Genomic DNA, 22835 nt, shown 5'->3' on the forward strand with positions numbered 1-22835 from the left:
TTTGAAAATATGATTAAATGCAGTTACTGTGTGTAGTTTACTGATACAAATCACTTTTATATGTTGCTGGTGTCATAAAGAAGCGCATTAGAAATGGATGTATTTATGACAGCAGCATAAAACATTTACATTTGGTTTAAGTTGAAAATGAAAGTCCACCTGCTGCCTTAAAAATGCAATTTAAGTCACAAAAAAATTGTTTTGCTTTAAATTAAAGTTCATGAAGTTGATTTAACAACAAGAGGAAATTTGTCTAAACATTGTTTTTTTAGCTTCATTCATCTTGAATTGTGAGTTTTAACTAAAAAACGGTCATCACCTGGTTAAAGAGCCACATTTCTCTATATTTTACTCACAATATCAAGTTAAAATAAATACTTATTTTACTTTAGAATAATTTAAATTCTTGTTTCAAACTGCAGGAACAATGTTTCTGATCTGATGATGAATTTTATTAAACATCCCAATGAATTCAGCTCAGAAACATTTAGTGTGATCAGGACATTATCCTCAAGCTTTGCTAACTGAGAATTGCATTAAAATGAACATTTAATAAAACACCAGAGTCAGATCAACGTGACGCACTTCCACCTCAGGAGACAGAAACATGCCGCTAAGCATTCTGGGAAATAGTTCCCACTCCTGACTTTCTCTTCTTTCAGTTTTTTAAGTGCAAACCTAAAAACTCAGTTTATTCAACTCTTGGAGGTTTGAATAAATTAATAAAAAGTTAACACAACTTACTGCTGTAAGTTTTATCTTTCAGAAACTCACATTTAGGTTCAAAATCTAAAACTGGATACATTTATTTTACTAAAAGAGTAAAAGATTCATTTTGGGGGGGGTTATGATTACTGTGCCTTGTAGTCACAGCCAGATGATTACCTAAAAAATGAATAAAATTCAATGTCCTGTCACTTTGCTGCTGTCACAACGTTCAGCTCCAGCCTGTAAACCAGGCATGAATTGAGAACCAGGGTTGGGAAACATCCAGAACTTTGTGTTTCTGTCCATGCTGGCAGGTGGCACCAAACACAAAGCAGATGAAGACAAACAAGAAATACAACAAGCAAAGAGAACAGAAAGCAGAGCATTACAGCATATTCTCCAGTATTTATGGGGGTTAGAGACCACAGCCAACCACGGATAGCTGAAATCCCCCCCTAAACACGTCTATAATTGCCTTTTTTAAAAGTTAAAACACCAAATAAACTTTAATATGTTTTAAAACGCACAGTGGAAAACATCTTAGCACCACCACAGAAGTTAACATCTACAGTCTTATTTATCTCAGCTCCTGAGCAAAGTATCCAAAAATTATACTAAAGTAAGACTTCAGCATATTTTTACTCAAGTAAAAAGTAGCTAAAAGTACATTTTAAAAAAAAGAAAAAAAGTTACTCAAGTAAATGTAATTGAGTAAATAATTAGCTGGGTGGAGCCAATCAGTACCAAGGAAAATGAATGCCGCTGCGTTGCATATGCTAGCCAATAGCATGTCAAGTACTGTTGCACATAGGAATCTCAGCTTTAAATATTTCATACGTAATCTGTAAGTAGATGAATCTGCAAACACTGAACTGTGAGAAGGCTCAGGTACTTTCTACTGCCTGCAAGAGTCTGTGGTGAAAATCCGCTGGTTGTTGATCTGTGCTAAAACCTGAATCAGCAGATTTTGCTGCTTCTCTGAGTTACAAATGGCTCCACTGCAGATACAAGGTTCAGGCTTACCAGCAAGTTAGCATTAGCATCTTCACTGATCTGTTTAAAAATGGAAGCAAACTTGCATCAATACGAGTCTTTTCCCACCAACAATTATGACAGATTTCACCTTTTATTGCTTTAATATATTCAGTAATAGTGAAGCAAACCCAAATATATCAGTGTTACGTTTTACTGAATAGTGAGAACAATTGTTGACTTGACATCCCAAACTAAACCTGGGGATGTAACTTTTATTAAAAAAAAATATTTTTTTTTTATATATTTGTTAAAACTGTTTTAAACGGTTAAACAGCAGATCTCTCCTTATGGTACATGAGAGGTAATTTTTTTAGTTACCTGCCTTCTTGCTGCAGAAATACACATCTCTGTCAGGAACAACCAATCAGTGCCAGGAGGAGGATCATAGCGCTGTCAATCATGCGCTGTAAATTCATAGCCCCCCCTCAACCCTCTTCCAAAACCATAACCTAACCTGAATTAACTTCGTGCTCGACTGGGCCAGCAGTAGTTTGTAGTATTGTGATGGTACGGAGGCCAGTTTTTCTCGAGGCTTGGCAGAAAGATTCCTCCGTTTCCCAGGGAATCTGCATTCTTCTCTGAGCCGTGCAGATCTCTCCTCAGGAACATCTGGGAGCCTCCCTTCCACTGAGGAAACGGCGCTCAGCATCAGGCTTTACCCTGAGCAGTGGAAAACAAAAATCCGGCATGAAACACGTCGGCACACATAAATTCATTGTCACCTGTTGACAGCCAAACCTAATGGGATATTTGCTTTGTATTTACTTCATATAAGGTGTGATACATGGAGAGCCATTGCAGCAAACAGCAATCAACTTTTAAGTGTTCAGAGGGAGCATTTTTTTAGAGCACTCTGTTTAAAAGCATTCCCTTCCCCTATTTAGTGTTTTGTCATTAACCCTTCCCCAGGTTACTAATTTATAGTGTTTCTTTTATTTGGCTTCACTTGACCCTCCCTGTCCCATTCCATAAAAACTAAGAGGGTGCCCTGTTGCTTTACAACCAGTTAAATTACACTTTGATGTTTTCTCTCTGTGTTCAGCAGTGATTAAATTGCTGACCCTAGTAAACATCTGACCCCGGCTAACTGAAGCGGTCTGCAGCTCGTCACAGAACAGGGACGCCGGCAGATTGCGGGACAAGCTGGCGAAGTTCAGCGCGTTCGCATACATGCATGTGTGTAAACGGTATGTTGATGAGCGCTGAAACGAGAACCGCTGTCAAAAAAACACATTCCTTCGAATGCCAAAAAAATTCAGAGCCAGTGTAGAGGAATTTTGGCTTCCCAAAGAAAGCCCTGTCTGATGGCTGTGTTTTCCAGAAGAGACAGCTCAGCATGCGGGGAAAAACTTGAAAATGCTTGTGGCAAATGCATCTGTGTGGTTAGCGCGACAGAGACGAGATGATAACAGAAAACATGTTGATTAGTGCAGAGTCTAGTGGAGATAAATGTCAGAGTAGACGAGGATTTAACACATACAAAACCTGCTAAAGGTGTTATTTAATTTTTGTTGAAGATCTGTTAAAGTTTAGCAGCTTGAGTTTCCCACAGCAGATAGACTGTCTGAAACATTATAATCTCCATCTCACGCGTTTGAAAGGTGCCTGCTTGGATGCCAGATTTTCATCCCGAGGATATTGTTTATTTCTGAGCAAAGCTCCTAACTCAGTGGAACAATTTTACACTTCCTGACTCTTCTAAAATGCTTTAGTGTTGCATTTTTTTAGTAGCATTATTGTCTAATAAAATGGGATTTCGGTGGCGAGTCTGAACAGTCTACATCTTGTTATCTGATAATGGCATCATAACGTCTTTTTTTTTAACATGGCCAACATTTTACACAAATTTACTGAAGTGATGTGACAGAAAAATGTGCTTTTTGTTAAATGTGTGGTTTTTCAGTTTGGTCAGATTCACGTTCAGCATACTTTTCTCCGTCTAATTCATATTTAAATGAGGTTGTCAGCGTTGATCCAAAGTGGTACAAAAGGCCTGATGTTTGACGTCTTTGTTCGGACTAAATCTGAACAGGATGTACTGGCTAAAAAAGGGACGTTTTTAGCATATTTTAGGGATCATATAAAGAGAAGAACTGGCTGTCTTGAGGAAGCCGTAAAAAAGATGTCGATAAACGTCTTGTGTTTGAAAGGTTGTATTTAAGGGTTAGTTCAGGATCTTTAAAGGAAGGTTCTGTTAAAACAGGCAGTGTCTGATAAGCATACAGTCTACCTCCTGTGATCGTCATTAAGGGAAAGATTCGTCTAGTCCTGCAGGAAAAGATTTCTGCTGCCTTAAAAAACACCATAGTGGTTTATTTAAAAATCTATTTTATGACCCTTTATACGGTCATCATGTTTATAAAATGTTATGATTTTTGACACAGGAAATGAGGTTAGATGATTATGCACCATCTATAATCCTCTAAGAACGGAAAATTTCAGGGTTCTTTCCCATGTTATTGTTTCTCTTTTTTTTTGGAACAATACACCTAATGGAAATGATTGGGTCATCAGGAGTCTCCTGAAGATATGAGGTGGTAACACCTCATTTAAAGGGGACACAGTGTCCAAAATTCACATTTTGCAAGTTTTTGTACTTCCATTTGTCTGCTGCTTCTAAAACAGACCAAACGTTTTGCGACCAAACTGGGACCGGCTCTTTTTTATTTAAATAATCAAGCTAAAACATGAACTATTCCTACAATCTCTCATGTTCTACTCTATTAAAGTCAATTTGTTAATGGTTACAGGCTATTGGCAGCAAGCTAATGACAACAACCATTAGCTGGCTACTTGCTGGTTAGCAGCAAGTAAACATTAGCTTGCTGCTAATGGTTACTATTAGCAACAGGGCATAATAATTTTGAGGATGTAAAAAAAGACTTTTCATGTTCCTCTGCCTCCTCTGATATACCAGCTTTAAGTAAATAACTTTCCACCATTGCCTAATTCCTGTGCATTTGACCTTGTAGCATGCAGTTTGAGAATTCAAACATTATTTTGCTTCTTTGAGAAAGCATATATAATTCACATATGCTATGCTATGTGTTACATAGCTGATTAACAGTGATAATAAATGTTGCTTAACTTCTTGCCATTCTACGCAGACTTTCAGTCTGCACTGAGGAAGATCAACTCGCTTCTAAATGTTGATCTCTTTAACTGTCACCAGAATAAGTATTGGATTTATTCAGCTGTTATACATGAAATTAAGACGATACTGTACAATTTCATTTAAAGGAAACCTTATCTGTCCTCACACAGTACAAAACGGTGAATTTCACACATTTGATCCCAACTATGGTGTACTATTCAGGGAGAGATGGGATCAAAAGACCCAAACATTCCTGAAAGCTGTAAAAGGACTTGATATTCAACAAAATGCTCTTTAATTTCTCACCTTTATCCTCATGTGACATGTTTTTCAGTGTCTCAGCAAACAACGACACAATTTGGCACCAGCTTAATGTTAAAATATTGCCTTATTTGTAATTTTTATTGGATTTCGACTCTAAAAGATTACCTTTTATGCTTCCTTGTACAGGTTAGGATAGGTCTATGGGCTACACAAAACATATTCATTAAATTTTTTTGCACAAAGAGATTTCAGTCTGTTCAGTTCTGCCCATTTTGATCTCCTTTCAGAATGAGCCGTTTTAAGGCCTCTGCTGGTCACGGCCCACAACTCAATGTTTACACTCGCACGCGGAAATGGCTGCAAGTAGATACGCAATTATACAGCGTACATCTTTGAACAGCAGAAGTGGAGCCTCCTGCACAACCAGCAAGAATGCAGCAAGTCATTTCTGAATAGCTAGCCAACAATAACATACTTGTAAAGCGCATACAGCGGTAAAACCAGTTGATCAAACTCCTGGAGCTCAGTTTGGGTTGCTAGCTGACAGCTGGGCTTGGCTGGGGTTGCTAGGTAACGGCGAGTGCCTGCTGATTTGTGATGTTACACTTCAGAGATTTTTGAAACGGGTCATTTTCCAGACACCAAAAAATATTAACTTGGTGCCTAAAACTTGCTGTGTGGGTTTTTTTTTAAAGCATTTTGGCTGATTTTAGAAGCAGAAGAAACCAAAATGGAAGTATAATTATGCATAATAGCTCACCTTTAAAGCAAGCTGCTGTTCACAGTGTGTTTTTTTATGTACATATATAAACATTGAACTATTTCTTTATGAGAAAAGTAAATATGAATTTATTCCAAAACGGAGGTAAAAAGGAATGAGAATCCTGAATATTTCCGGACACCTTCCTGCTGCCATGCTCAGTGCACCTTCAGCCTGACAGGATATGGGCCTTGCTCACGGGGAATAGCTGTATTTTCCCTCATGGACACGAATGCCAGGCAGGAACTTGGACTTTACCCGCCTTTCTTCACAGACATGGCAGCTATGCTTCCTCCTCGAGGGGGGAGAAACAAAAATATAGCACAGTGCATGAAGAGAAGAGGCCAAATTCAAGGGGTTGGTGATGTCAGAACATCTGCTTGCGGGAAGACCATAAAAAGGTCTGACAGGTAGATCGTGATGATCTGAGGTCATGAACTCCAGCTGGGAGAGCTGTGCTGTTCCATTAGTGTCTCAGCTGGGACAGGTTGGAGACAGAGTCCAGGGGAGGGCTGCTGCAGCTTTCGGCCAACAGATATTGACATTGCATTGAAGGAGGCTCTCGCCAAAGCAGAGCTAATCTGTGAAAACAAACATGGATGTTGCTGACAGCCTCCGCCTAGCTTCATCAGTCCAAAGATATTTAGTCATCAACAAGAAAAAAAAAAAGATCCACAATTGCCAGAAATTATAATTTTGTTTCCCTCGACAGCTTGTAAGGAGTAGTTTGATCGTTTCAAACTGAAACACAAAGTGACAAACTAAAATACATGCACACGGGCAAATGAAATTGGATGCATAAGAGTCACAGATGTGTTTCTATGATGAGAAGTTAAACGCCCAGTGCATTTAGGACGAGGTGCTCCCCTTCCCCATCGCAGGAAAGGCAAACAGAGGCTGAGCGAGCGCAGTGTTCTCGCCGGTCTGCAACCAGAGCCCCTCGGCTTATTTATTCACACGGCTGTTTGTTTATTGAAGCAGAAGGCACAGCTTTCTTCATCTCCTCAGAAAGACACAGGAAAAGGCGGCGCGGCCCGACGGGAACAGAGCGAGGTCTGTCCCAAAATGGACGCTCCAGAAATCGAAGGCGACAAACACAATGTTGTTTACATCTGACAGGGTAAGACTGGTTGTGGTAGCAGTTAGAGCGATTCTGCCCCCCGCCACATCGGCACCCTGCACCAAACAGATCTCAAGATGGAGCAGATTTCATGTAGCTCGGATTTCACGTAACATGATGGAGGGATGATAGTGAGGGGACTTTGTAGGTCATGTCACAGGTCACTACCAATGTGTTGTGACAAACCTTTCAAACAAGAAAAAAAAGAAGGCACGTCTTCTCAGCAACTGAGATTTATGCTACATTTCTTTAGGTCTCTAAATAAAACATGAGTGAGACGATGCACGTGGTTCCCACAGGATTTCCGTTGATATCTAAGCTTTTCCAGAGTCAGTTTTCAATTTTTTTTATTCTTAGGGCTAACTATTTAATCACGAATAAATATGTTTACGTAGGTTTTATCATTTTCCCACAAGTCCTGAAACTACAAGGTGTCTCAGATTTGGAACTGTGTCAAAGGGGAAGTGCACAGTTTTATAAAAGGTTTTTGGGCATTTGGATGAGTAAAAACTCCATAATATTGAAAAATGTGGACGAGATTAAAGAATCCGTAGTAGCGTAAATGTATAAAGTAAAAAAAAAAAAAAAAAAGCATCAGTCATCACAGAAATAAACAGATCTTCACCTTTTAAACGTTTGTTGAATCTGAGTCAAAAATAAATAAATAAAAAAACCAGAAAACCAAAAAAGGTGAACAAAAACTCGAAATAAAAGTCATCGTCTAAACACAAATAATTTTAAGCAGCCATTTGTTTTTCCAAGAAATGTCCATTTTTATCTTCCAGACAAAATGTTAATTTCTCCAAAAATATCCAAACTTGGAAAATGATCAAATCAAATTTAATGTTTTCCAGACTTTTAAGAAAGCAAAGAAAATGTTGATGTAAGCTAATCATTACTTCTACTTTATTTAAAATTGTAACAAGATGACAAGCAGGTAAACTTTCTGACATTAATGTGAGGCAGTTCAAAAACTAACACTGATTCTTACAAGTAATCAAAATGGCAGGATTACAGGTGGCATAATGTTCAAATGTTTGTTTGATGTGATTATGTGAAATTAGTATTATTACAGCAAGAACATAATTATGCTTTTAGCTAACAAGCTAAGTCTATAGCTGCTATACAATAACCTGCTGTTTTTTAAAATCTGTATTTGTTCATATTTCTAGTATGCACTGCTAAATGTCAAGCATGTTTTTAAAGAGTAAGAGAACCAAATAAAACAACAGTCCAAACTCATCTGATGTGTTCTGAGTTTTGCCCTTTAGCTTCTGCCACGTGCCAACTCTCCTCCTTTTGCAGAAGTTTTCAGAAAACTCAAAATGTTCCAGTGGCCACTCTTCAATTTGCAGTCCAGATTTTATTCCCAAATGTCTAAAGGTCACATTTTTGTACCTTCCCTTTAAATGTGTTGGTAATAGCCTCATAAATTTCTCTTCCCCGTCCTGTCCCCACACATATAGGAAAGGACAACAGCGGCCTGACAGAGTCTGAGCTTCCGCCAAGCGTTGATCCTCCTGGGATGGAGGGCAGCTACCTGAACCTGAAGGAGCCCGTTGTGAAGGGGCCAAGCGAGCGATCGGGGTCCGACCTCTCCAGCCCGCTGGAGAAAAGCGAGGCGGAGAGCAACAAAGGCAAGAAGAGACGCAACCGCACAACATTCACCAGCTACCAGCTGGAAGAGCTGGAGAAAGTTTTCCAGAAGACGCACTACCCAGACGTTTACGCTCGCGAGCAACTGGCGCTGAGGACGGACCTGACAGAGGCTCGGGTTCAGGTGAGAGTAAGAGATAAATATTCCCCAAGTAAGTTCAGTCTCCCTGGACTGAAGACACTCGGTACAGAACATACTTTCCCAGAACCTGGAGATTACTTGGCACCTTGCAGAATTTATAACAGACTTTACCATAAATTTCTATGATTACCTCATAGAAATTTGGCAGGTACTTTGCAGATATTTGCATGGATATTTCCAGAAACTGATGAGGTATTTTCCTGAATCTTACCAGGTACTTCATCGAACCTCCTAGTTTTTTCCTGCAGCTTTTCAGAACTAAGCAGGTATTTTAGTTTATCTTAAGACAGTAGGAAAGTAATCAGGGAAGTCTTGGAAAGTTCCAGGAAATGATGTAAGTTTCGTTAAGTCTCTAAAAATATTCTCCCAGTTCCTGGAAAAGTACCAGTATTACCTGCGAGTTGTTGTGTTATTTATCGTTACCAACATTTTTATTGCGGTGCTACATTCTTGCAAAATCATGAGATTTTTAAACTTTTTGTGGAGACGTTAGTTTTCAGATGCCAAGAAATTTTTAATGGTATTAACTAAACCAAACTTATCAGCATGCTAAGTAATTCTTGAAAGAAAATGGAAATTAAGTATTATACCGTTCACTTAAAATACCTTTATTTTTTACTTTTATTACCAATATATAATTTATTTTCCGGTGGAATACGCAAAAGGAGACAAAGAGACAAATTTAGGACTTTTAACAACATTCTCAAAAAGAGCATGCCATTCATGTTAGACAAGGAAATACACACTCAGCTAAATTTTTCCGAGAAATAATTAAAACATTTAAAGCTTTTGGAAATGTGGAAAATAAAATTATACCTGTTGGATTTTAAAAGGTGAAAGTCTTTTTCAAATCTGTTACCAAACTTCAGCTTAAAATCTTCTTAGCAACAGTTTATCTGAAACATCTTTTCTTCCTAGGGTGCCAATAAATATGAAGGATCTTGACCCATCTCCGACTTTCAAAGTTGTAAAAAACTGTGGTTTACATAAAAATTATGTTTTCAAAACCAACCAGATCATTTTGTATTCAAAGCCTGATCAGCTTTAAACTACGGAGCCCTCTAGGGGACATGGAGGATTTTTGTTTCTTTTGCGTTACCTCACAAAACTTGTGTCCCTTCACAATAATGTACTGATCAGTTTATGCAGCATAACTGAATCCTGAAAGTCTTATTTCCAGCGGCCTCCGTACTTTCTGCTATAATATGAAGTTTTCATAAGGTTTTTTTCATGCATCTCATTTGTGAAATATCTGAAGTTTTATATATATATATTTTTTTAGGATGGAAATGCTCCACAAACCTATGTGCAAAGTGCAAAACAAAACGGGCCAAACACGGGCTTTCCATCTCTTTATATCTTAGAAGGGATGGAAACAGAAACTTTCCACCAGGAGGAAACTATTTGGACTATTTCTGAGTTATTTTCAAAACGCTGAGAGAGTTAACTCTGGCACAGAGTGAAAATAACTCAGTTTTGGTTGCGTCTTTTTGTCTGAACGGTTAACAAAGAGCCGTTTTCATGTGCAGTTCCTTCTCCACCTTACACAAACATGCAGTGAATAAATCCATTTTCAATCAGTGTTTTGCACCAAAGAGTTAAGAATATATAAACAGGTTTTCACGTTGTGTATATATTTGCAATTTTAAATTGACATTTGTGATTGTCTAAAAATAGACCAGGGTGTATTTGCTTATTGCGAGGGATCGTAAAACTTATTGTGAGGGAATGCAAAACAACATTTTTCCCTATGTCCCCTAGGGGCCTCCGTATTAAATAGATTAAGCTAAACACCTTAAAGCAACTTTCTAAAATCCTACAGGACTCTGGAGCCTCAGATGACTAAAACAAGCACCAGACCAGCAAACTTTAAATATGCGCCTGTTTGCTAATTGAAAATGTCAGGATGGTTTCATGTAACAGAAAAGAACTAACTACTATGTTTAGGTTATATATATCTGGACAAAAGGGTTGCTGTTGTTACTAGGTCAGCTCGGTTTTGGCATGTAGATTTTATATTACACGAAACTGTTTTATCCTTTTTGACGCTAAGTTTTGTCATAGCGGGAACAATAATAAGAGGTCATAGAAGGACGAACACACTGTGAAAACACAGAATCTTATTTTTGTCAAGTACTTTTTTTATAGTTTCTAGTGTAAATACCTTAGTACACTGAAATAAAGCAAAAACTAACTTACACATAACTTTTCAGAAAGATATAAGTGCTTGTTTCAAGTCAATACTTTAATATTGATGAAAAAGTAGTAGTTCTGTTATAAATGAAATGACAGGACATTCTTATGTTATAAGTGAAATAATCTGCCAGTAAAACTAGCACTCTTTTATCAATATTAACAAATAATTGTCTCTAATTAAGCTCCTATATCTTGCTGAAAATGTACTTATAAGTTAGTTTTGTCTCATCTCAATTGTCCTAAGACATTTGCACTAGAATCTAGACCAAAAATAATTGATAAAGTTTTGTATTTTTGCAGTGCAAGTCTTAAAATCGGTTGATGGTTTTGCTCCTGTCCACAGAAGATTGTGTCTTGAATGCTGAAGCGTCTCTTGCTGCAGAGTTGTTGTTTGAATGCTGATGATCACTCCTGATCCGACAGAAAACGCTGAGAGAGTTAACTCTGGCACGCCGACAGAGATTGTTTTGATCAGCAGAACAGCGAGGCCTATTGTTTTAAATCTCTCTTTCCCCCTGCCAGTTTTAGATCAGAGCATCGGGTGGGTGGGACCGGGGGAAGACTCTGCTCATTGCACTTACACGGTGCAGACTTCACATGAAGGTCAGAGGCCAAGGGTTTCTCTGCAGCAACTACCACGTTCAAACCACTTCACCGCTCCGCTCTGGAGGCACGCAAGGAAAACACATGGAAAGTCATCAAAGCCGTTTGGCATGGATATAAAAGACACTCTGAGATGCCAGTTTCAATTTCCACGCACGGCCTGAGACACAGTCAGGGACGGAGGAACCTGGCCTGGTCCTCGCGGTGGTACAGTAAAATAAGCACATTTTCGTAGTGTTCACAAAGGCCCGTCCCTTCTCCAGATGAATATGATTAAGTTTTTCATCTTACGCAGCAGAGTTGCTGTGAGGTTTGACCCAAACCTCAAAAAAAAAAAGAAATCAGGCTCCAGATATGCATGCAATCAAGACTAAAATGCCACAATTTTCACTGAAGGTCCGCGGAGACAAAGTCCAGGGATGTTGAATCGTTGAGGACTGAGGGGCACTCGGAGCGCGCCAAGCAACTGGAGAATCTGTTTCATCTCCAGCAGAACAGCAATTGAAACGAACACTACAGATGTTCGGAGCCTAAACGCCACCATTAGGGTCCTCAGTTTCGTCCTCAGTTTGGTGATGAATGTCTTCATAAAGTCTTGCTGCAGCTCACTGTAATCACTCATGTGACTTTTTGCTGCCACCAGTTTGGTACAATTGGCTCAGAGCCTCGGTCTTGGACTTCACCCCTGCTGCCCATGTTTTAATGGAACAGGGAGGCCGGGTGTGTGCGAGTGTGTGTGTGAGTAAGTGAGTGAGGCACTCTATCAATTGCAGTGGACCTGGATGACAGAGATGAGGTGAGACGGCTGGACTTCAAAGCTGCTTTTGTAGCTCGAGACTCTGCCCTCCCTTTCTCCGTCTTCCTCTCTCGCTCTCTGCCTGCTGGCTCTGGAGCATAAATAAAGCTCCATAATGGCTCTGTAAGCTGCATTTTGCTGTCAGCGTCTTTAGCAATTACTGTATCACCGCCAAGCACTTTGAGCTCCAAGAATACCGAGCCACCTTCCTTGCAGATGTCTGCTAAATAATACAAACAAAAGTAGTAAGTGTTTGCAGTCGGTAGGTTTCGCCCTCGTGGGCATGTTGTTCAGGACGGAGGTACTGAAGTGGTGTACGTTTAAAAAACTGCATGAGGTAAAGGGCAGGGGTTTGTGAGCTGGTGAGTTATAAGCAGCGAATATCTCACCTTAGTAGAAAACTCTGAACTCAAAAATGTCATAGTAGATTTGGGAAAATGCCATTTCAATAGCCTTTAAGCCATTAAGTTTACTCAAATAGAAGGGGAAAACATCACACAGTAAAACATTTTGATCAGACAGAATCATATTTTCACTCTGGAAATTCCCAAAATGTTGTCGAGCTACAGCAAAAGATTATTTGCCTCTTAACAGGTTTATATAATATTTTTGATTTTATTACACTGAAATGTTTCAAATCATCAAAAATATTTCTTAGTGTTAGACAAAGATAACCTAAACAAATACAAAATGCTGTTTTTAAGTTATAATTTTAATTAACAAAAGAGGAAAAACCTTCTAAGCAAACCTGGATCATTGTGGAAAAAGTAGTTTCCGCTTTTAATATGAATTAAGCACGAGCTGCCAAATGTGTAAGAAGCTAACTTCTGTTTCACTAGCTATAATAAAATGTCTGACATAAAGTTGGCAAAAAATCTCAGAATCAACAATTTAAAAATAAATGAAAAGCAAAACCACTGACATCTATCAACCTAGAAAAGGTTAAAGTCATCTCAAAGGATTGGGACTCTAGTAAACGGCACTGACGACTCCTCCAGGAGATCAGCGAAGAACCCAGATCCATGTCTGAAGCACTGCAGGACTCACTAACCAGAGTCCATGGTTCACCAATAAAAGCTCACGGTTCAGCAATAAGAAAGAAACGGGGGAAAAAATTACATCCTGGGGAGAATTTCAAGGTAAAAACCTCTGCTGGCACAAAATGGTGCATCTGATGTTTGTCAAAAAATGTCCTGATTATGACGTTCTGTGGATAAGATTAACTTGGAAAGTTTTGGAAGGTCTGGATCTTGTTATATTAGTTGTAAAACTAAACAAAAACGTTCAGGGAAATGCCTCATACCTGAAGTCAAACGTGGTTTTTGTCGCGTTACGGTCTGGAGCCGCTGAGCTTCTTCGAGATCTGGACGACTCGCTGCAGTTGTTGGAACAATCCTGAAAAGGAAAATGTACGGCAGTCAGTTTGTGACTTTAATCTCAAGTGCATTTGGGTTCTGCAGCAGGTCAATGATGCAAAGCAACCAGCAAGTCCAACTATATACAAAAAACAAATCTATAAGATCACATCAGTGTGTTACATCATGTTATTGTACATACATAAATCTTTGAAAATCAGTCTCTTAATCTCCATTTCAGTTTGTAGGATTTTCTGTTTTCCTTAAAACTCAGCAAGCTCTATAAAAAATTAAAGGCTTTTTGCACATTTCCTAAACTAAATATATTTCAGATCAGAAAGAATACTTACTCTTAAACAAAAGAATAAAAATAAAAACAACTGTAATTAGGGATTAGTTATTGTTCATCAAAATATGAACTGATGTTAAGTTGAAATAGACATCCAAACAAACAAATCATCATCAATTGTTCATTCAGAGTTAAGATTTGTAATTACAGAAGGAAGATTAAAGATTAAATGTAAATAGCTTTAAGTGTAAGTTTTAACAAGAGTTAATCAATCGTCCAGAGATTTAACATTAATATGCAAAGAGAAATTTGATTTGTTAGCTTTCAACACCAGAACCAAGACAACTGAACATGGAAAAGAAACAGACTTACTGTGGTCTGAAATCCAACCTGCTGCAAACCCGACGTTCAAAGGTTCAGAAAATATTATTCACAAAAAAATTTTAAAAAATTTAAAAAAGGTGATGTTTTTGAGACTGGCATGGTTTTAAGATTGTAAAGGTTTGCTTAGCTTTAGACCAACTGATCTGGATTTATTCCAAATTAAAACACCAAGGTAATTATCTTCTGCAGGTATTATATTAACTACTTATAACTTTTCAATAAACTATCCCCTTCAACAGTGAAATGATCAGACTAAAGGATCATAAATCTAGAAGACAATGACAAGCAAAGGAAACGAATGACTTCTTTGTATCGCGTCTTTTTCCAAAGTATTTTTCTTTTCTTTTTTGTTGTTCAGGGGAAAATCTGAGAAACATTTCACTCTAAAGTCCAAAAAAATAGTTTCTAAAAGCATTCTTAGAAAGTCCAGCTTAAAAATATTTGTTGCTAACAGCGTTTAAGAGTCGGTAGGAAGGGGATTTTGCTTTGTGTGTGGACGCCCCAGTCTGCCGCTCTCGTCTGCACGCTTCCCAGAGGTCGAGAAGGTTAGGCGCGGAGAAGCCGAGGGCTTAGGCGTCAGGAAATTAAACATGAAATGAAAACAAGCCCCAGTTTGAACATTCTCCCATCTCACTTTCCAATATCCCCACTTCCCTTGGTCGACTTAAAAGGGAGGTGGGAGGAAAGCGACATTTGGAGAGAGGGACGAGGTCAGTGTTACGGGGGCCGGGGCGTTGAGGGACAGAAGAGGATGAGCTTTAGCAGAGGAGGGGGAGCGCTGCAAAGAGATTAGGATGAAAAAAGGAGCGACTTTATCTTGATTTGTTACAATTAAGATGACGGCTCAATAAACTAAGAATGGTTTATCTCTGGAGAGGAAAGTAGAGCATTTAAAATCTTGACGTTTGAGATATTAATCTTTGAAAGGCATCATGTTTTTTCAGTGCAAATGAAATGCAGCCTGCATGTTCTGACCCAAGGGATGCTCAATGCAACATTAACACTTAAGGTTAAAAAAACATTGTTGATATGGAACTTGGCTAAGAAAAGACAGCAATAAATTTGATAAATATGTACCTTTTCTCAGTTTTTCTCCTATATCTCTGAATATAAATCCACTGTGAGCAGACATCGGTCCAAACACGCTGCAGTCATATGTGAGAGCTCATATGGAAACCTGTGACGTAATAAGTTCATGTAAATCAAGTTTCACCAAAAGGAAGACATGGAAAAAAATAATAGACTCAAAACCTACACAGGGAACATGGAGGCAGAGCCCCTGTCGAACAAATGACATGATACAAAGAGCAACAATTCAATTCAAAAATACTTTATTAATCCCAAATGGAAATTAAATGTTGTTGCAACTCATTAATTTAGATTTCTGAAGGAGTTATTGAAGATGGTGATGAAAGTACTGCACTGAATCTGAAGATGTTCTGCCTTCCCAAGACAAGAGGATGGTCAGGGTTGTTCATGATCTTATGAAGAATGGACAACCCTGACCATCCTCCTCTTCATGAGACTGAAAATTGTTTCTCCAAGTTGTTTTTGCCAGTTTTCTCATGGCTTCTACTTGTTCCAGTTTAATTTGTCTGGGGCTCATAGACGGCGGTATTTATAAAAGCTGGAAACAGCTAGCTTAGAAACCGACCCACTCCTCCTCCCTCCTGACGTGTTGATTAAATTACTGACTTTCCATGAATTCACACCACATTATTTTAGTCACATCGTTATAAACAGCGTTTCCCCTTAAACCGGAGCAGCCTCAAAAACGTTCAAATCGAGAAATGCTAACCAGTTTTTCCATGCTAGGCTACATGACGGTGCGGCACCGTCTCCATGGTTACCAACGGTTAGACGCGAACCTTCTCCATAAAAATATTTGATATCTTTCTAATTATGCTTACTTGTAAAGTAAATAAACAATCTTCTTACCTCGTAAAAAGTGTTTGCTGCAAATCCGTGATTACACCGAGGGCTGACAGTCATTATTAACAGCTGCTGTGCTGTCCGTCGCTGCCGTGACTTTCCTTATTAAAAGTTATAAAATAAAGTTTGACAAGTTTGGTTTGCATCCTTGTCTTTTTCTGCAGCCTGACCTTCCAATAACCAGAGAAGAAATCAGCTTCCCTGTTGCTAATCTTACCAGCTGAACTGAGAAATGTTATAATCCAATGCCATTCATATCTGTCACAAATATAAAAACACTACATTAACCATATGTGGTCTAATCTGTTTATAGTCCCTAAAGAAAAATATATTTTGCAGATGTTGGGGTTCCTCTGGTTAATGTAGTTTAATTTCGTCAGAAACCCCTTTGCACACTGCAAAAAACACAAAATCTTACAAAGTAATTTTGGTGTAGTTTCTAGTGCAAATATCTTAATATAAGTTAAATAAATCGTTGAATAAGTTAAATTAACTTTTCAGCAAGATACATAGACTTGTTGTAAGTGAATAATTCCTCAATATTGATGAAAATGTACTGGTTCCATTGGCAGATAAATTAACTTATGGAAAAATGTCTTGTTAAAATAGTTATTTGTAAGTTAGTTTAGTCTTATTTCAAAAATACCAAGATATTTGCACCAGAAACTAGACCAAAAATACTTGGTAGGATTTTGTGTTTTTGCACACATTTTGATTTGCAAATCAAAATGTGGCTCTCCAACAGTTCACATCCTGCAAATTCACAGCTCAGCTCTGCCTCTTAACCCTGATGTGCATTTCTTTACTAAGAGAAATGATGACAGTGAGAAAAACATGGGTGGCTGGGTGGGGAGTGGTGCCATAGAAAGGGAATAACTGAGGGAAAATTGCATGTCAGGGACTGTGAAAACCACAAGCTGATTGGGCTGGGAATCAACCCACAATACGAGTTCAAGCCCCCGCGCCGGAGAGAGATTACTCTCTCTCTCGAGTCTTTGAAGATGTTTCCACTTTTCTCTTGGGAGGATTCGATTCAGACAACCAACAAATAGATGCAAACAAACATGTGGAGACTCGTACTGCCCTCTCCTCTTCAATTCTCATGATGTTTGTCAAATAAAGCTTCAAAAATAACTGTACATCTTTTTTTTTTACTATATTATAGATCAGTGTTTCCCCCAGTGTGTAATAAGCCTGGCGGGCTACCAGGCTTTACTTGTGCCCCAACCAGGCTCAGCATTGCTTGTTTATTTAGTTTTTTTTTATTTTTATGTTTGTATTGTTTAGTTGGTGTTCAGATATTAATATTCCAATCTTCCAGTAACACATACTTATCAAGCAATATTTAAAAATTTCTGTCAACTTTAAACATCTTTTAACTCAAAAACACGATGGGCCGCTGGATGAATGACAGTTGAGCGGCCAAGCCACCAGGCTTAGCAACCCTATTCTAAGTGCAACTTAGACAAAAATTCACCTAATATACATATTGTTTGACTGTGGGATGAAGCTGTAGCACTCAGAGAACCAATGCAAGGATGGAGAGAACATGCACTCCAGGTCAATATTGAATTCAAGGACATTCTTGCTATAAGAAACAGCCCTTGTCCCCCAGTGGGATCGGGAGGGTTGCTGGTGCCTATCTCCAGCTAACGTTCTGGGCGAGAGACGGGGTCACCCTGGACAGGTCGCCAGTCTGTCGCAGGGCAACACAGAGACACACAACCATGCACACACACACTCACACCTAGGGACAATTTAGACAGGCCAATTAACCTGACAGTCATGTTTTTGGACTGTGGGAGGAAACAGGAGTACCCGGAGAAAACCCACTCATGCACAGGGAAAACATGCAAACTCCATGCAGAAAGACCGGAGCTGGAAATCAAACCCAGAACCTTTGTGCTGCAAGGCAACAGCTCTACCAACTGCGCCACTGTGCGGCCCCTAACAAATGCTTCACTGTGCAAACCCCAAATACAATGAAACAAAACTGCGCTTCCTTTTTAGAGAGGGCATCTAGGAAGTACGGATTTTAAGTTAGAAGAATAAACGTTGATAAGCACTATCCTGCACTCAGTCTCCATGGTAACCCAGCTGTACTGATCAATGGGAGTTGATAGCTCCAGCCTCTTCACTGCATCACAGTTTAAATCAGAAATTCATGACATCATCAACATATTAACCCTTTACAACTACGTCACTTAATCATTCAACGCGCCATGATGGACCTGGAAGGTGAGGGATGCTTGTATTAAATAGAGCGACTTAAATTGTCTTATAACGTTGTTTTTGCCAGTTTATTCATGACTTCTACTTGTTAGCGTCGAGCTAATTTGTCTGTGAACGTAACTCACCTGGTTGGGGCTCATAAACGGCGGGATTTAGAAACGTTTGAATCAGCTAGCTTAGAAACCGACACATACCTCCGACCACCTGATGTGTTGATCAAATTACCGACTTTCCCTGAATTCACACCACCAATCATACTTACTTAGGAAGTATCTGAACGTCAATCTTACCTTGTAAAAAGTGTTCGCTGCCAATCAGCGGTTAAACCCAGGGCTGCCAATCATCATGATTAACGGCTGATATCCATCTCCACCATACCTTTCCTCATTAAAAGTTATACATTAAAGTGACACGTTTGGTTTCTATCCTTGTCTATCCTTTTTAAAGTGAAATCAACTGAATAAAACCAACGTTAGGCTACCAGGTGTCTGTTTTTTGACGTCCGTCATGGCGGAGTTCTGGATAACGTGACGTCACGGGCGATGGGTCAACGCTCCCACCAGCCACTTCTCTAAATTAACAGGTCAAATGCTTTTCAACAGAAATAGCAAATCAGCAACTCAATGCGCCAAGGGCCTAAACTTGCGTAGATTTAATACTGAGCCTTTGTAACAACCACACGGACTTTTACTTACAGCTTTTCTTAAGTTTGTGGATAATGGTCCAAAGTTGAAAATGTCCCATGAGCAGCCATTGTGTGGATGACATTTCTTGGTAAAGTCGCAGATGAGAGGAGAATGAGCAGACTCGGATATATTTATGTATAAATATCTATATTAAAGGGATGCCCATCTGAACCAGAAAATGTTCACTTCAAAATGTGCTACTTTTCACGGACCTATTGCGCAGCAAAACTCCATTCTGATAACCAAACCCATCTGTTCTCTGAATGGCCTGTTTGTGATATGACATGACAGTAACCAATCAGCTGAGAGGAAGAAATGCCCACCCATAATTCATATGTGTCAGGGGGCGGTGGTTTACGGTGAGTGAGATGACGCTTAGGCCCAGGTATGATGAAAAAAAGATGAATTTAATGACTAAGATCTCAAAACAAGGAACAACAGGGAAACAGCACGAGGAAAAAACTGGCAGCACGGAGACTGGTGACATCAAAAGACGAGGACCCGACGAAGAACACAGACAACAGGGGAGACTAAATACACACGGGGCAATCACGGGAACGAGACACACCTGGGAGACAATCAACGGGGAAAGACGCAGAGACAGGACTAACAGGGAACAGGATCACACAGAAACTCAAAAATAAACACATAGAAACACGGATCATGACAATATGTGCAACTTTAAAATGTAACGCAAATAACAGAACTTGAGTGAAGAGTTGTTGTCTTTTGTAAACTGACTTTTCCAAAAGAACATTTCTAGCTTGTTTTTATACACACATAAATTCTTATCTGGGTGCACAAAGCAAAGATTCTCAGGCATTTTGCTTTACAAGTTGGCAAAGTGTTTCTACAACCACACTTTCTGATTTACAATCACAAAATCTTTTACGTAAATACATTCCTTTCCACAGATGCACAAAGCAGAATTTCTCAGGCTTTTTATTTTGCAACTCTTCAGTTTGATTTACACGCTCACAATAAATAGCACTGGAATTTATGCCAACAGTATAATCACAGATACATTCTTCAATTTATCTCTATAACATAAATGTTATACTCATTTTTTAGCACGCACCGTTAACTGACCCCAGTATTTATTTATTAGGCACATTTCTGACAGATTCAGTCACAGTAGCTGTGTTTTCATTAACCATAGAACTGTGCAAATTTAAATTATAAAATAAAATTTGTTTAATGGAAACCAAGCAGCATTAAAAAAAATTATAAAAAAATCTTTGCGCTAAGATGGGGTGGTTGAATTATTGAATTGAAGTAGATGTATTTTTCAAAACTGCAATGGAGACATTTCTTTTTTGCGTCACGTAATCAACAACCGGATGTTACTACTGGCAGAAACAAGGAAGAAGACAACAGGAAGTAGTAGGAGGAGGATGGTTTGTTTGTTTTCTTTTTGGACAGTGAGAAGCAGTCTCCACCAGGGCATCGCACAGTTGTGCGTCATTTGAACATGTTGAATCCATAGCTCTTCTGTAAAATCACAGACTTCGTTGTTCCCCAAAAAGTCGCATACTTAGCCACTCCCAGGTGTCAGAGGCTTATAGCCCCAATGCATGAGAAAGACGCCGACGTCTCTTCTCATGGCTGATGGATGATGAGCGCTAGCGCCTTGGCTGGATTATAAATATATCTCATGTAAATGTTTACATCCTTGCTACCATAAAAAGCAGCCATGCTCAGAGCATCCTCAACGAGAAGCCACCCGGGGCGGTAAGCCGTATCACACTGCAGAAACACAAAGTCTTATCGAGTATTTTTGGTCCAGTTTCTGCAAATATCTTAGTGCATTTCAAATACGACAAAACTAACTTGTCTTCAGAAAAGTAGCCTTCCAAAGCAACTTTTCAGAGAGAGATAAAAGCTTGTTTTAAGTCAATACTTCCTTGTTATTGATATTAAAAAGTACTAGTTCCACTGGCAAATTATTTCACTTTTAAGTGAAATCTGCATGTTACTGATATAAAACTTTGTCATCCATATTAAGGAATTATTGACCTCAAAAAAGCTCTGAAATCTTAATGAAATGTTATTTGTAGTTTAGTTTTGAGGAGTGAGATATTTGCATTTGAAACTAGACCAACATTTATTGGTAAGATTTTGTGTTTTTGCAGTGAACGCATCATAAACTGGCACATTTAAGAATCTTCCTGAGGAATTATCTCAACCTGTCGGTATTTTATATATTTTGTGGCACAACAAATTCTTCCTAAACTCTGTAGTTAAGACATTTGTCAGCGTGTTGCTGAAAGCAACCCTTTTAAAATCTATTGATCCAGAAGACAAGATCAAACCTGCCTAAAGTAAAATAAACACTTAAACCCAGAGGCTATTAGTTAATGCAACTCTGGGCCAACTTTTGACCATGTTGGTCAAAAGTTCAGTACTTGTTTCATGGGCTGTACCCAGGGACTCCCTGAGCTGACATGTGGGAGAGAGCACACCTTTCTGAGAGTGATTTATGAACAGCTGCAGCCCCAGATGTGGATCTGTCGACGCTGGCAGCATGAAGGGAGGCAGACGGCTTTGTATCAAAGGGAGGAGCTGAAACGCACTGCACCGGGGGAGACTCACCATTTTCACATCAATAGTCCAGTGTGGACAGCACTTTAAAGACATGTCAAGTCCCAAAAAGACTTTCATGTGTAGCGCAATTTATTTTCTTTGCCATGTTCAATACACTCATTTTTTTTTATATAGATGAACAAAATGGCCCAGTTTTGAACAATATCTTGGAGACTTTAGTAGAAATGTATAAAACGGATGTCAATTTGTTTTTAATTGACGGCCGCTGTTCTGATGGATTGCTTTCTTCGCAGGTGTGGTTTCAGAATCGCAGAGCCAAGTGGAGGAAGAGAGAACGTTTTGGCCAGATGCAACAAGTGCGCACACACTTTTCCACTGCTTACGAACTTCCACTTCTCACTCGACCAGAAAACTATGCACAGGTAATGGTCTCCGCGGTGGAGTTACAATCAAAGATTACTAATAAATCTATACTGAAGCATGTTTTAGACCCAACATTTGAGAGTGTCATATGCAGGCGTGTGAAACTCATTTTCATTTTGGGCCTCATCAGAATCATGAAAGGCAGAATGTATTGATACGAGGCCCAACGTGGCCCTCTAGACTCCAAATGCCAATAAGTTCCTCCAAATTTCATAAATCTGCAAAATTCACATGAAATCAACAGACCCCCCCATTATTTCCTGATTTTAATGCAAAATTTTCTCAAAATTGGCCCAAAACATTGGATTTAAGTGACTGCTGCCTCAGCTTTACTTGATGTCAGGTTATAGTCTGATCGATACGGTGATTAACAAAAAGTCACATTTAACATCGTGAATTAGCACCACAAACTCTGTCATTTTGATTGCAAAAAATCACAAAAACAGTCAAAATCCTGGAGGGACTGATCTAAAATTTCATTTTAAGAAACACGTATTGAACGCTGAGACAAAAAGCTGATATATTTTAACAGTTTAATTAATTTTATCAATTGATTCTGGCACAACTGGCCCTTTAAGAACATTCAGATTTTTGACATGACCAAAATGTGTTTCTT

At 38.9% G+C, this 22835-nt stretch overlaps 1 protein-coding gene and 1 long non-coding RNA gene across 3 annotated transcripts in view; one reads left to right on the forward strand and one right to left on the reverse strand.

Moving 5' to 3' along the window:
• The window catches only part of alx4b (ALX homeobox 4b), a 34125-nt gene that overhangs the window by 8223 nt on the left and 3067 nt on the right, over positions 1-22835 (forward strand). Inside the window, exons 2-3 of the mRNA XM_017305095.1 lie at positions 8448-8761; positions 22090-22218. Of these exons, the coding sequence (XP_017160584.1) occupies positions 8448-8761; positions 22090-22218 (443 nt within the window). The remainder of the gene's footprint in view (positions 1-8447; positions 8762-22089; positions 22219-22835) is intronic.
• Positions 1981-19095, reverse strand: LOC103466405 (uncharacterized). Of its 2 annotated transcripts, XR_533946.2 has the most exons (4): positions 16341-16655; positions 15480-15579; positions 13678-13769; positions 1981-2403 (listed from the first exon to the last, which is right to left on the reverse strand). It is a non-coding gene; the product is annotated as an uncharacterized LOC103466405 (long non-coding RNA). The 2 variants fall into 2 exon arrangements; XR_533945.1 differs by lacking the exons at positions 15480-15579; positions 16341-16655 and adding an exon at positions 18857-19095.

This window comes from Poecilia reticulata, linkage group LG6 (genome assembly GCF_000633615.1).
Source record: "Poecilia reticulata strain Guanapo linkage group LG6, Guppy_female_1.0+MT, whole genome shotgun sequence".
In the NCBI taxonomy this organism is placed as follows: domain Eukaryota; kingdom Metazoa; phylum Chordata; class Actinopteri; order Cyprinodontiformes; family Poeciliidae; genus Poecilia; species Poecilia reticulata.